This window comes from Otolemur garnettii, unplaced genomic scaffold (genome assembly GCF_000181295.1).
Source record: "Otolemur garnettii isolate 467f Iridium unplaced genomic scaffold, OtoGar3 scaffold00105, whole genome shotgun sequence".
NCBI classification, from domain to species: Eukaryota; Metazoa; Chordata; class Mammalia; order Primates; family Galagidae; genus Otolemur; species Otolemur garnettii.
This window is the reverse complement of record NW_003852500.1, coordinates 5714033-5729221: the sequence shown is the minus strand read 5'-3', so window position 1 is coordinate 5729221 and position 15189 is coordinate 5714033. Positions and strand designations below refer to the sequence as shown.

The following is a 15189-nucleotide window of genomic DNA, read 5'->3' as shown; positions in this document are numbered from 1 at the left end:
TGGAGGTTGCTGTGAGCTTCATGTGATGCCACAGCACTCTACCCAGGGGGATAGCTTGAGGCTCTGTCTCAAAAAAAAAAAAAATTTCTGTGGCATACTTAAGATCCTTTCACTGCGCCCTGGTTGAAAATCACTGCCTTATACCCTCACCTGAGGTAGACATCACTAATTCAGCACAGCACCTTTGATCCCATGGAGGAGACAGGTGCTCTGAGCTCAGATCCTCATAGCCACCAGTCATCCTTAGAGTGAGTAGGAGGAAGAGTCAGGTGTGAGGTGCCTGGTTCAACACCAGAGGGCTGGCGGGCCAAGGGACAGGCCCTTGAAACTGCTCCAAGAATCAGGAAGGCTTCCTGGAGGAGGTGGTAGGCTGGGTCTGAAAGGCACTGGGGCAGAGGGGAGGTAAGAGGGATAATTTGGAGGGTGGATAATAACGTGTTTTGTACATATCCCCAAGACAGTAAAATCCAGACTTTATAGAGAAGAAGGAACATGTTAGGCCTGCTCAGGGGCCATTGCTACATCCACTGGCTCTCTCAGCATGTTCCTGCCTGGTACCATGTGGATCCTTCTGGTCTACCAGCTGGAGGGATAAGCTAGGGCTGTGAGGAGGAGCACTGGGTGAGCACCGCTGAGCACGTGTTTATAGGGGCTGAGCACATGCTGGGATATGTTCCTGGTGGGTGAGGCTTGTCAGGTGCTTCATGACAGAGTGGAGACACAGCCCCTTGCAGCACCCAGGTGCCCCTCTGTCCATCTACCACCCCATCTACCCTCCCTTCTTTGGCTATATTCACCCTGGCTGGTGGGAGCAAACCTCCCTTCTGCAGGAGCCTGTAAGGGTCCCCAGGGAGGGCAACACCCTGCTGAGCTGCTGCTGATCAACTCTGCCCCCATGGGAGCAGGGAGCCTCGTGTCCTGGTTTTAGAAAGAGTGTGCATTGTGTTAGGCTGCTGATAAAGCCATTCATGGTCACTGGAGAGAACTTGAGAAGCACTTGACAAGGATATGGCGAGAAGGGAAGAGACAGAAAAGGCAGGAGAGACAAGGCAAGGGGGGATGGCTGTGTGGTTAGCACTCGGATTAACCTTTTGGTGTGTATATGCTTGTCTGTGTATGCATGCATACACGTGTGACGCTCACACACAAACATGTACCCCACACAGGTATGCGTGTGCACCATGCACAAAGCACATGTGTATATGTATAACTGTACATGCTTGTGTGTGTGTGCACACACAAGGTCACACATTATATACATGGATGCATTGTGTCTTCCCGATGCCTGCTGTGAGGAGAGCCTTGACCCCATGCGTGCCTATGGCCACCTCCGTGCCGTCCATTTCTCTCCTTTTCCCACCAGTGACCGTGGCCTGTCCCCCACCCTAGAGCCAGCACTCTGTATTACCTTTAACATTATTTTTGCAGATTTCGCAGGTGAGAATTGATGACTCAGGGATTTAACTTAGAATCTTTGTTGCTGTGGAGCAGTTTGGTCCTCACTGATAAGCCTTTCCTGTCTCCATTTGCACGCACCCCTGCCCTGACTTTCTTGGCAGGGTGTCAAGGAGTCCTCTGCTCAGGTGATGGGGTGCATGCCTATAGCCTTGTGTGGGGAGGGGTCTCATTGGTCATGACCTACTTCATCTCAAGGAAGTATCCAGCCAGGCCCTGCCTTGACCCTCACCCCTCCTGCCTGGGTATCTGCTAGCCTCCTCCCTGGCTCCCCTCTCCAGCTGCCTGGACCTGATCAGGTCCCACAGCACTGGGGATGAGGCCATGCCCTCCATGCCCCAAGTCCTGTCCACCTCTCTCTGGATGTTCTCCTCACTGTGCCCTGCACGGGTGCATTGGCTGTGCTTGGTGCAGCGGTCTTGCTATAGGGGATGGCCTTTTCAGCAAGTTCCGGGGTGACTCGGTCAGGTTTGAGAGCCTCTGTCTACAGGAAGCCTCCCAGGGCCAAGACTGTGGAGCCTTAGCTGGACAAGGTGCAGCTAAGGAGATACACCAGAGTGGCTGGCCAGCAAGGGGGTGCACCTCTGAGGGGCCTCCCCAGCCACTGCAGGGGATCTCTTGGAACACTCACTGGAGGAGGCAGCTCTGTGCTCAGTTACCTTAGAGAAAAGCTCTGTCCAGTGCTCACACCAGAGCACTCCACATACAGTACCAGGCTGAGGGGCTAGAGGGCTGGGAGCCAGCCGGCTCTCTGCCTGCCAGCCATGACCTTTGAGACCAAGGTGCTATTTCTACTTCCCAGGAAAGCACTGTGAGAACTAGAAGTGTTCCCAGCCCTGCCTGGATGTGAAGATGCGAGGAAGCCCCCGAGAAGAGCCCAAGGGTCACCCAGTGTGTCCTGCCTCATTGCTTCGGATGACATGCTCTCCCACAGCCCTGGGGACCCCCATCCTCTGAGGCACATCAGCCTTCGGCCTGCTGGGCCTTGAGCAGATCCCAGCCTGTGTAACCTGTAGAGTCTGTGCTGGCATTGTGCTGGCCTATGGGTTGGTGCCAACAGAGACAGAAGCTCCCCCCAGGGCACCCTGCTCAGTGCTTGTTGCTATAGTGACTGACAGGAGTCTTGCGCAGGTGCACAGTTGAGAGTGAGGCTGGGCTGGGGATACGTTTGGGTGGGTGAGGGTACTAGGCACCTGTGGTAGAGGCAGAAGGGCAGTGGTCCGAGTTCCCTATGTTCACAGCCTGGATGCTGTAGCCTGTGAACCAGGCATGCAGTGTCCCTGTGCCTCAGTCTCTCTCCCTGCCCAGTAGAGAAATGGGCTGTGTAAGTCCAGGAGGTCCATCTCTCCCCACCACTGTTGTCCTTGTGATCCCACAGACAAACCTTGTTCCTAGGAGTGTGCCTCAATTATGCCCCAAGGCCAGCAGCCTGCCCAGTGTGAGGCCATGTGCTTTTTGCTGGGCCCAGCCTCAGGGACCTTGTCCTGGCAGCTCCTGTTCTGCAAGCTGTGGCACCTGTACCAGGTGGCCCATGACACCCTAGTTCTGTGCCCTCACCCTGACTGGGGATCCAGCTGTGTCCAGCCTGGAGAGAGGGCCACTCTCACCAACCTGTGCCATGTGTGTCTTTGCCCGGCTCAGACCAGGAGAGCTTGGTGCTCAGTGGGATGTGCCACACCATGCCGTTGGCTCCCTCGAGCTGGTCGCTACAGATTCTCCTCTCCTGTTCCCCATTGGGGCCCTGCCTTACCCAGCTTGGCCCTCTGTATGCCTGCTACCCACAGGGTCTCAGCACACGGCTTTTAGGGGGCAAGAGGGGCTGGGCCTGGAGAACAGCAGCTATGGCTGCAGGGGCCATGACAATGTGTGGGTGTGAGTCCCTTTTCCACAGGCTCGGCTCCCAGTTTCTTGACAGGAGAGTGATGACAGCAGTGAGCAACTGCTGTCCTGAGCACTCAGTGCCTTAGTCACAGCTAGTTACCTGCTACTCACGTGTAGTCAGTTACACACCCAGGGCAGACGGCACAGCCAGCTCCAATCCTCTACTGCATCAGGACCAAGTGAAAGGGCCTGAGAGGCTGTGGGGAGAGACCCTCAGGCAACTTGCTGCCCCACTGGGTTGTTCATTTAGGCAGAGTGTCTGCCTCTGTGATGTGGAGGCCCTAGAAAGATCAGCTGCCCTGTTACCTCTCTACATCTTTTGCTCTGCTGGTACCTAAAACCCTAGTGATTCTTTTGCTTAGAATTTTATTGACCAAGAGAGTGTTAATGGGGCAGCATTGGAGAATTGCCGGAAGCCTGGGGTCCCTGATAAAGTCACCCCGGGGACAGGGGCGGACCCTTGACACACCAACCTGGACCTCGCAGGTATGCTTGGGTGTGAGTGTGTCCAGGGCCATCACCACCACACTGTGTGCCTGGCCCACACTCTTGCCAGGCCTTGGAGGATCCTGGGGAGGGTCCTTCTTCAGATTACGCTGTGTGCACAGGAGCCAAGTGAGGGCAGAGCCCAGGGCAAAGTAAACCTGGGAGCCAGAGGGGAACGAACAGCTTATCTGAGGTGTTTCAATAGCTCACCCAGTGCTTGACTCACTTGGCAGCTTGTTTTGCCAGCCCTCCTGTGTGTTGGCGTCATGGGCCCTACTATATACTCTGGAAAGTACAATCAGACTTCAGGCTTGTGGCCTGCAGTCAAGGCCCAGTGAGTAGGCAGCACCCGCAGGGCAGGGTGGGGGCCAGAGCCCCACTGTCACCTGACTGCTTGTCCTGGAACCCAAACCTCCCCATGGGCTCAGCCTTCGGACAGTCTCTGTGAGTGCCAGTGTGACTCTTATCAGCCCTACTTTGGGGCTCTTGGGTTCTTGCTTCTCTGTTCTTCAGGGTCTGCCACTTGTTTCCACCTCCCATCCAGAAACAAGTGGATGCCTCTTGCCTGCCATTGCCTGAACTCTCAGGCTGTTTTTTTTTGTTTTTGTTTTTGTTTTTGAGACAGAATCTCAAGCTGTCACCCTGGGTAGAGTGCTGTGGAGTCACAGCTCACAGCAACCTTCAACTCTTGGGCTTAAGAGATTCTCTTGCCTCAGCCTCCCAAGTAGCTGGGACTGCAGGTGCCTGCCACAACGCCTGGCTATTTTTCTGTTGCAGTTGTCATTGTTGTTTTAGCGGACCTGGGCTGGATTTGAACCCATTGAGCTACGGGCACTGTCGGGCTGAGCCTTTTTAAGAAGAGTGTAGGTGTTTGGGGGGGGCATGAGGAGTGGGAAGCCAAGGCCCTTAAAATGCTCCTTCCTGAGTTGGCATCTTCACTGGGGTGTAGAAGGGCCCTGGGATCCAGAAATCTGCTGCCTGCCCCACCCAGGACATTTTTTTTCTTATTGTCTATCCTTCGGTTTTCTTAACATAAATTGTTATGAAGAGTGACATATACACAGAAAGGTGCAAGAGTCATAGTGTGCCCTTGGGGACATTTTGTGGAGTATAAAGTGGGTAATAGCACCCAGACCCAGCCCTGCCCATGGGCCAGCACCATCCTGACATCCAGTGGGGCCTTTGCTGGCCTCTGGCCTGGACATGCACAGGGCCCCACCTTAGATGCTCTTTGTGCCTGACTTCTTTTGTTCCCCTTGATGATGGTGAGACTGGCCTTTGCATGTGCTTGTCTTTGTCCATTCTCATTGGTGTAGCAGGTCTGCTGTATGAACACATTGTGCTCAGCAGAAATCCAGTCCTCTGTGGAGGACGCCTGGGTGCTTTGCAGTTTGAAGCCCTTGTGAGTAGCACTGCTATAAACACTCATGGGTGTGTCTTTTGGTGCGAGTCTGTCAGTATTTCTGCTAGGCCTACACCCCGGGTGGAATTTCTGGGCCTGCGTATATGCTTAGCATTCATAGGCACTATTGGATGCTGCCACCACCAGCAGCTGACAGTTCCATTGGCACTGGGCTTTTCTGCCTTTTCATTTGAGCTGTTTTGCTGAGTGTGCAGGGGTCTGATACCGTGGGTTTAATTTCCCTTCCCCAGATGACTTTTTCTTATGTTTATTGCCCTTTAGACAGCCTCTTTTTGGTGAAGTATCTCTTTGTCTTTTGTCCACTTAAAAAAATGGGTCTTGGCTCAGCGCCTATAGCTCAACCGGCTAAGGCGCCAGCCACGTACACCTAAGGTGGCAGGTTCGAATCCCCAGCCTGGACCTGCCAAACAACAATGATGGCTGCAACCAAAAACTAGCCGGGCGTTGTGGCGGGCGCCTGTGGTCCCAGCTACTTGGGAGGCGGAGGCAGGAGACTCGCTTGAGCCCAGGAATTGGAGGTTGCTGTGAGCTGTAATGCCACAGCACTCTACCCAGGGGGACAGCTTGAGGCTCTGTCTCAAAAAAAAAAAAAAAAAAAAAATGGGTCTTTTGCTTTTTTAAATTTGTATGAGCTCTTTATACATTCTGGAGATGAGTGCTATGCTGGTATATACGTCCATATCCATATGCATATCCATATCTCTGTATTTATATTTGTACACACACATATTTGGCAGACAGGTACCAAGAGCCTGTATGTATAGACGTGTGACCGTCCCTGGAGTACAGCAGTGAACACCATAAGATCTTGCCCTCGTGGAGCTCAGACCAACAAATAAGACTGTTGGATTGAATCACCTTGACAAAAAAAATTTTGTGGCGAGGGAGAAGTGCAGGAGTGGAGGGTAAGCCAGAGAAGGTGACGTGCAGGAGAGACCTAAGGGGAGACCTCTGGATACCACATGGACATATTCCTTGCAGAAGTCTCATGTGGGACCAGGTCCCCAGGGCCCACAGACAGTTTGTGAGGACTCGGCTCTTCCTTGGGAGTGTGGCAGGAACTGCAGAGGTTTTGGACAGAGGAGGGTCAGGACTGACTCAGACTCTAACAGGATTCCCCTGGCTGCCATGTTGAGACAGCCAGGGTGGACCTAATTGAGGGGCCCATTGTGGTAGACCAGCCTCCTGTCCCGGTGTCCAGTTGACTCCTCGGTGTCTGTACTCATGTATTCATCCCAGGTTCCTGTCACCCCAGATCAAGGCTTCCCTGCTGTTTGCTCTGCCTTGCTCAGAGCAGCCTTTTGTAGGCATATATGCTTACCAGGCCTCAAGCCCAGGCCCTAGAAGAGGTGTCTGGAGGAAGGACAGGCGTCTCTTCCTGTGCATCTTATCTTTCTGGAAACTCCAGCAGATATCCACTAGCCATACCACACCTGGCTCATTCTCCCCTTTCTAAAGGGCAGTGGGACCCTCTGTTGGTCCCCGCAAGCTCTCCCTACAGAACGGCCCTACCCATAGCTTTAAGCAGAAGGAACCCTGGCAGGGGTCAGCCCTGGAATGTCAGCCTCCCTGTGTCCTTCAGCATCAGAAAGAATGTGGATGAGGAACACATATGGATGCTGAGGTCATACCTGTGAGCAAAGGAGACAGCAGGGCTGAGAGCCCTCCTTCCCCTTGGGCAGGTCTGCATTATCAAGGTCCTCGGATGATACTGTGGCTAAAGTACAATGGGAAGAGACCCAGTGACTGTACAGAAAGGCAGTGTGGGGCTCCTCTCCCATTAGCCACCTGCTGTAGACTGTCACATCCAGGGAGGTAGAGAGGAAGGCTCACTGTTAGGGCAGGTGGCCACAGGACTATCAACATGGACTTCATGAGGTGATACTAGGGCTATCTCAAGACCCAGATGTCCCGAAGGGTCATGGGTCAGGGCTGAAGAAGCCAGGCAGCAGTTGCCTGGTGGGCTTCCCCAGGCAAGACCCCAGGCCTCACCCCCTTGGTGCTGTAGAGGGGTCTTAAGGGATTTGGAGGCCACACAGGTCCAGGGCTTAATAGCCCAGACTAGTCACTTGCTGAGGTGACTGTGAGCTTTGCATCCTCCAGCTGTCCTAAAACGGGTACAGAAACAGCAGGGGGAGGATAGTGTGAAGCTGGTTGCCTGGTGGCCCCCTCCCGCCCACAGGTGCTGTACCACATAGTGATTAATAGTGCAGGCTCTGAGCCTGGGCCAGGGCCAGCCCTTGCTGGTAGAGAAGTAGGGGTGGGAGCTACAGGAGAAGGATGCCTGTCTCCAGGACCCGGTACTCTCTTGGGGGAGGCCAGCAGGTGAACCTAGCACAGCTGCCAATTCCCCAAGACAGAAATAAGTACCCATCAAGCTAGCCTGGTAGCTAACCTTGCTGCTGGTAAGAACAGGCAGATGTGAAAGGGTGGGTAGGAGGACAGGTGGCTTCTAACAGGCTACTGGGCAGCAGTGGGTGGGGGAGATGGGCATCCTGGGCAAGCAGAACATGATCAGGGTCACCAGTGCCCATCCAGGTCCAGTGGTGTGCTTTGGAACCCTCCTTGGCTTGTCAGAGCCTCTATGGGCAGACAGCCCCTGCTCCTCTCTGTGCAATCCAAGCCAATAGTATCCCCGCCCCTCCCTTGTAGTCCCCAGTAGCCAGCTCTGGTTCACCCCAGACCGGAACTGGCCTCAGCGGGCTGGCCTAACTCAGGCTCTGGGCTTCCCAATTCCAGATTCCCTAGAGAGGGCGCTCTGAGGCTCAGTCCAATCAAATCCTCAAAGCTGGCGTGGGTGGGGGGCACTTCAGGAACACGGTGGAGGGGGAGACCAGTCACCTTACAGGATTCCTTCTGAGTGCTGGGGTTCCTGAGCCTCACTGTGCCGTGTGCCCACCCGCCCCTTAACCGTATCTAGGATTAGCCCTCCTACAAAAGCAGCGGCTGTGTCCCCTGCGTTCCAACGAAGTGGAGGGACAGAGTGTTCCGTGAGACGCCCAAGGCCTGAGCTATGTGGAGTGAGCCTCCCGTTAGGGGAGGCATTTAAACCAACGTTGGCCGAACACCAGCTGTAGCTCTGTAGTGGACATCTATGAGGTGAAGTTGGGGCGCAGTGAGACAAGCGGCAGTGAGGAGATGGGAGCGCAGGGGACCCTCTGCAGCAGAATGTCACCATCCCGCGCTGAGCCACCATCCACAAGTCACCTACCACCGACACCTTGGCGCGGCCACCCCAAGGACGCTATGCCCCTCCCTCCACCCCTACACCTGCAGTGTCCCATACTCAGTGCTGAGCGCGTGCCACGGGCACACACGGCACCCCTCATTGTGCTCCACGCTGGGCTCTTTCCTTCTCTGCCGGCCCCCACTCGGCTCCCCTCCCTCGGGTCCCTTTACCGGCCCCACCCCACCCCCCTCCCCCAGTCCCCGGCCCCGCCCCCTCGCTCCCCTCCACCCCCACTGGCCCGGACAGCGGGGCGGAGAGGCTGCGGGCTGTGGGCTGTCGGGCGGGGAAGTCCGGGCGGAGGGCAGGGCGGGTGCTTGCTAGGCGCGCCGGCAGAGGAGACGTCTTTAGCTAGCTCTAGCGGAGGCACGCCAGCCGGCTCGTGGGGGACAGGCAGTCAGGATGTTTCTGGAGCCCCAGGTAGGGCTGCGGTGCGGGGCAGGTGCGGGGTCGCGGGGCCGGGAGGCGGCAAAGTAGGCAGGGCTTGCGCGCGGCGGAGCTCAGGAAACTGTGTGACTGTCCGGTTTGGAACATCTTGGCTCGGCCTGGTAGGGAGCCGGTCCTAGGGAACCACCGCGACTAATTCTGCGCGTCCCCACTGGAGTACCTGCTACCAGGTGGACCCTCCCCAGGTTGCCCTGGCACCTCTTGGTGTAGCCGGGGCCACCAAAGGCAGAGCGGCATCCACGAACCGGGAGGGGAGGCCGGAGGCGGTAGCTCCTGCACAGGGCAAGGAGGGCGCCTGCCCCCGGACCGGCACTGGCAGGCTTGGGAAAGTCCAGACGACCCTGGATCCTTTCCCAGACTTGAGGTGCGCAGAACCACCTGTTTGCTCCGAGGAGGCGGTGCGGGGAGAAGGGGTGTCTGTGACGAGCGGGCGTGTTTCTGTGTGGGCGGGAGCGAGCACGTGCGGAAGTGCGCTGGGTGTGCGCGGGTGTGGGGGCAGTGAGCGCGCCAGGACCGCGCGGCACGGGCCCCCAAAACGTGGATGTTTTCAGAGAACCCAGCGCGGGCTGCAGGGAGGAGACTGAGAGACGGTTCTGGAATTACTCCTGTGTGGGGCCTGTTGCGCTTCCGGAGCTGTTTACGAGCCTCCTGGGGAGTGTGCAGGGCAGTGTGACTGAGCTGCAGCCTGCCCTACAGTTCCCAGCACCTCCCTGGGCACGGAGTTGACCCTTCTGGACACAGGAGCCCAGACCCTGTGCTGATGAGGACTCTAGGAGAGGGCTCAGCTGGAAGATTGGGGCTCACCTGTCCCTTCCTGTACTTACCAGGCACCTCTACTGGGGAAATGCTGGGGTTCAGCAGGGGACCAGATGTGTGCACCTCAAAAGGCACAACTAATAAGTAAAATATATGAAATGTGACATGGTGCTAAGTGCTAAAGAGAAAAAGTAAAGTAGGAAGGACAAGAACACGTCCAGAACGCATCAGCAAGGAGAGTTCAGTTCGTTCTGTAGACATATGTCCTTTTGTAGAGAAAACAGTTCCCAAACGCTGTGGCTTATAAATATATATGGTGTAGTTTTCATTCATGTGGTATCCCTGGTGGGTTGGCTGGGCCCTGCTGTATTCTGCCCCTGCTTAGGGACCCAGAATCATGGGGTCATATGGTAGGGGAGGAGGGCTCTACATTGGCATTTAAATGCCCCAACCGAGAGGGACTTGTCATTCCACTCACTGCTGCTGAGCCAGCTGGGTCCCAGGGCCCCACTCAACCTTGCCAGGACTGGCAATGACAATTCTACTCACCCATCAAGGAGGGGTCTGATAGAGTTGGTGTTGAGCGTGTCCACCACCAGTGCAGGTCAGTGTTTGTGCCTTCGGTAGAGTGTCTGGGGAAGGCATGTGTACAGGGATCTGATGAAGGGAGCAAGGGTGAGGCACACCAGGGTAGGACTCCTCAGAGGAAGTCACCTGTGTCCAGGGGCCAGTGAGGGCTGGCAGGGGTGACCAGGACGAGGTAGGGGTAGGGGCCAGCAGGGTTGTGCTTTCACTGGGATTGTGATGACACCACTGGCTGCTGCTTGGAGGGGCTGAGGACAGCAGTGGCCACCACAGTGGTTCAAGGGCAGATCAAGGGCTCAGACCAGGGAGGCAGCAGAGGAGGAGGAGGGACGGGCAGATGTGGAGGTGTTCTGAAGGTACAGCTGAGTAGCCTTATGTGGGCATGGCACTGGTTAGTGGTAGGGAGGTGGCTTGGGGAGGAGGGTTCTGCCCTGCAGTGGGAAAGGCTGCAGGTGTGGTAGATGGGTGCAGGCTAGAGGTAGGGACAGTTTGACACACCCCCACCTGGGGATGTCAGTTGGCAGTGGGGTGGGTGGTCTAGAGTTCAGGGAGAAGTCTGGACAAGAAAGGTGAGGACTAGCCCAGGTGCACTGTGACCTCAGGGGCACAGGAGTGGGGAAGGAGAGCAGTGCCCCAGCTTCCCAGGTCAGCTAGAACCCTGTGCACACTGGGGTCTAAACCTGACCGTGGTGCAAGGAGTGCTGGGGACAGCACCACCTGTGGCATCACATACTGGACCACATGGGCCACAATGTGAGGGACTGGGGCGGGGGTGCTGAGCAGTCAGAAAGGGCTACTTGGGGGAGAAGGTTGCAGGATGGCTTTGGGAAGACAAGTAGGGGTTGAGTGGGTGCAGGGAAGTGGCCTGCATCTCCATACCTCTGGACTCTTGGGGCTCACACTCTGGGAAGCTGCCAGTGAGTGATGAGGGGAAGGAGACCACACTGTCTTATTTCTCTGCCTTTCCTCCCCTCAACCCACTGAAAAACCTCTAGTTATGCTTGGAAGCCCATCTCAGAATTACTTGCTCTGCGAAGTCTTCCCTGCCTTCTTCCTACAAAGTTAGTTCTCAGCCCTGGGCCTTCCCAGCCCCCAGCACAGGCCCCAATCCCAAGGAGATCCTGCTGTGCTGTGCTCTTCTGTCTGTCTGCCCTGATAGATGCTAAGGTCTATAATAAGCTGTTTTTTATTCCTAAGTGTACAGAAGAGGCCAGGAGAGCCTGAATGTTTGTTGACTGAATAATTGAGGGAAGAAAGGAAAGAACAAACATGAAAACTAGAGATGAGAGCTACAGACCATCTAGTCCTGCCTCTTTGCTTTATGCTAGGCATGGGGAAACTGAAGGCTGAGGTCAGCCAGGAGGTCAAGGGTCACAGCTCCTAGACCAGAACACTTCCTTCCAGGTTCTGGGTTACCTGGTGCCTATGGGTTCCAGAACAGGGGGAGACCAGAGGCAGACAGGTTGCAGGCCCTGAGACCTCCAGAGTGAACCCAGTGAGCAGTCAGGGAGTTAATAGGTGACAGTTGAGGCCTCATTATGGTCCTCTGCTTGTCATTCTTCCAGCACCCTCAGCTCCCAAGCTCTGGCCCTGTGGCCTGGCAGTGCTAGCTACTGGTGCTGACCACCCACTGCCCTTTTGCTTAAGCTCCACAGAATTACTCTGCCCCTACTGTTTGCTCACACATGCTTTCCTGGCTAGGCTCCAGCCCCCAGCATTTCCCAAATGTCATTGTGGTCGCTGTACTGCCCCTGCTCGTGACCAGTGAGTATGACTCAGAGCACCTCCGGTGGGAGCCAGCTCACCCTTCGCCCTCCTTTACCACCTGCAATGACAGATGAGCATGCTCAGGCTCCTGAGGTCTAGGACTACAGCAGCATCCAGAGCAGGAGGGGCCTGGCCTCCCTAGGGACCTTGGCCATACACAGCAGACATCCTTAAACAGAGACCAGAGTGTTCCTGGAGTGCCCAGCGGTGCAGGGTCTTGGGTGTGTGACGGCGGGGGGTGGGGGTGGGGTGCTGTAAGGTAGCTGATCTGGTTGTCAGGGGATAGTAGTGGAGCCTGCAGAGCTGGGTGGTCCCCAAAGACACATGCACAGATACAGACACAGAGATACACACAGACACACAGATACACCCAGACATAGACACACAGAAACACATAACTAGAGACACATGCAGAGACACAGATACACAGAGACACACAGATACAGACAGACACACACACAGACACGGAGACACTCCCAGAGATACATACCACTCCCAAGTGGCACTGGTGTGAGCATCCCAGGGCCTGCTCCACATGGACTGTGTGTGAACACCTGTGCCCATGGGAGGTAGACAGGTAAGCTATTGATTTTTTAAAAATGTAAGTTAGGAAACTGATCCTTGAACTCTCTTATTAGTTTGAACAGATTTTTAGTTTGGCTTGTTGGAAAATGTAAGAAATTAATCATATTACTTGTACTTAAGGCTTAACATTCCATCTCTTCATTTCTAATGTATCTTTTATTTTCTTAAATTGTGTTTTCTAAAAGGTACAAAGTAACATTAAATAATGGCACTTGTCTTTGGCTTGATCTTCACTTTATGAGAAGGCCTCTGGTGTTTTGCCAAGTCTGAAATTGGCCCTGTATTTCAAAAAGGTATTTTCCATCCTGAGCAGTACGCACCACCCCTGTGTTACCCATTAATGCCAAGAGTGTACCCTAAAACTGGATATTCAGTTTCATCAAAAGCTTTCCTATATCAAGCAAAGCCATCAACTGCCTTTCCTCCTTGGGCCTATTAATGTGTTGACTTATTAACTTTTCAAGCTGAATCATCCTCCTGTTCCTGGATTGAATCCCATTGGGTCAGGCTCTATTGTGCTTAAAAATGCTTCTGAGTTCATTTTCCTGGTATGTGGGGATGTTGCTTAGGGTATTTTCATCTATATTCGTAGGTAAGAATTGATATGTACTTTTCTATTAGGAGACGTATTTGTCACGTTTATAAATTATGGTTGTGTTAGCTTTATAAAATGAATAGGAAGGCTTTTTAATACGAATTGTGTAGCTGACATACTTTAAATATTATATAAAATCATCTTATTCTCAAAGGCTTGAAATAATTCATTTTGGAAACCAGAGCTTGGTTTTATTTTTCCCTGAGGTTTAGTTGGCTGCCAACTTAATTTGTACAATGGTTATTGATCTTTTTGGGTTCCAAACATTTTTAGTGTATTTTGGTTATTTATATTTCTAACTTATATCCCAGTTGAAAGAGCATTCAGTTAGCATAGCCGTAGGCAGTTGATTCTAGATACGTTTTTCCTCCATATCTGTAAATAGAGTTCCTTCTTCATGCCCAGAATATTTTTGCTTTTCCTTCTTTTCTTCCTTGCTTCCTCCCTCCTTTCTGCCTTATTTTGGTTGATTAGAATTGCCAGAGGTTTGTCTTTTTGTGTTTTCAAAGAATCAGCTCTTGAGTTTAATAAGCAGTTCAGCTCTTTCTTTGACTGAATCCACTAATTTGCCTTTTGGCAATTTCTTCCTCTATTTTGGTTTGCCATAAGTTTGTGTAGGAGCTTTTTGTTTTAGCTTTTTGAATCAAGTTATTTCACGTTGTTTACTTATAATGCATTGAAGTCTATGAATTTTTCTCTGAGTACAGCTTTGGCCAGATCAAATTTGACACAGAATTTTCTTATAAGGGTTATTTTTCTGATATGTCTATAGTAGGAGTTTAGATTATTTATTTAACACAAACATGATTTAGGGAAATGGGTAAATTTTTTTGGTTCACAGCTTATTAAAATCTAGCATCATTTACATTGCATTCATGTCATTCCGTTATCTGTTTATTTCTGCTTGGAGACTTTATTGGGCTTCACTGGTGATATGATGTGTGACAGTGTGGCTCTGGACAGTAGAAGGTGACTTTCTGTTTTTAGGGCCCAGTGTTTCATGTATCTGTCTCCTTTTATTTCTAGTTCCCTTGTCCCCAGAGAGTGCACTGCAGTGTTTTCATCCCCTGAGTATCTACCATTTGTGGGGAAGTCACAGTGTTCACCAGGAAATAGTACAGGTCCCACAGGCTGAGGGCTTGGTCCCATAAGACTGCCCCCACTCAGATGCTAGGTCTCAGGTTGTGACCTGTACTTCTGACCAACTGGATATATCAGTTTCTATGACCCCCTTGTCAGGTTCCATTAATTTGCTAGAGTGGCCCACACACTGGCAGGAAGGACCAGCCTACAGGTCCTGAGCCCCATGCCTGGGCCTTGTCTGGAAAGTGAAGAGCAAGGCCTTGGCGGGCACCTTAGAAGGTGCGTGTTGGATGGCCCAATAGGTGAAAAGCCTTCTGTTGACACCACTCACTGGCAGCAAGGCTCCTGGGCAATTTCAGGGAGCAGTGAACATGTGGTTTCTTCCAGGCCAGGCCTCATCTGCCTGCAGGGCCCTGGCCGAGTGCCATCTGCCTTCACTTTGCACTCCTCTCTCTTGCCCTGAACCGTGCTCTGATGGCCTTGGTGGCATGTCAGATCATGCTGGTTACACTTGCAGGGTTCAAATCTGAGCTCTGCCACTTTCAAGCTGTGAGACCTGGGATAATGATGTAAGCCCCCTGGGCCTTTGTTCCCTCATCTGGAGAAGGGGGTGGCAGGAAATGAGCTGTCCTGGGGAAGACAGGGGTGCCTGTGTGCTTGGTACTCCTGGGGGCTGCCAAGGATCTAAGCACCTGGTGACAAGCTGCCAGGGCAGGAGATGCAGCACTTGTTGCTGGAAAGCTACTCATGTACACAGCATGAGGTGTGGGGGTCAGGATGTGTGTCCTGGTCCTGTTTCTGAGAGGCTACAATGCTGGAGAAGGCCATGACTCTCCAGCCCAGCAGGGAGCTGACAGCTGAAAGCTCCCTGCTCCCCCAGGATGGTGGGGAATCTGGGTT

General features: G+C 53.4%; 1 protein-coding gene across 1 annotated transcript in view; it reads left to right on the top strand.

Moving 5' to 3' along the window:
• Window positions 1-8779: 8779 nt before the first annotated feature.
• Window positions 8780-15189, top strand: part of RASGEF1A (RasGEF domain family member 1A) — a 28538-nt gene continuing 22128 nt past the window's right edge. Inside the window, exon 1 of the mRNA XM_023517188.1 lies at window positions 8780-8891. Coding sequence (XP_023372956.1) covers window positions 8874-8891 — 18 coding nt within the window. The 5' untranslated portion in view covers window positions 8780-8873. The remainder of the gene's footprint in view (window positions 8892-15189) is intronic.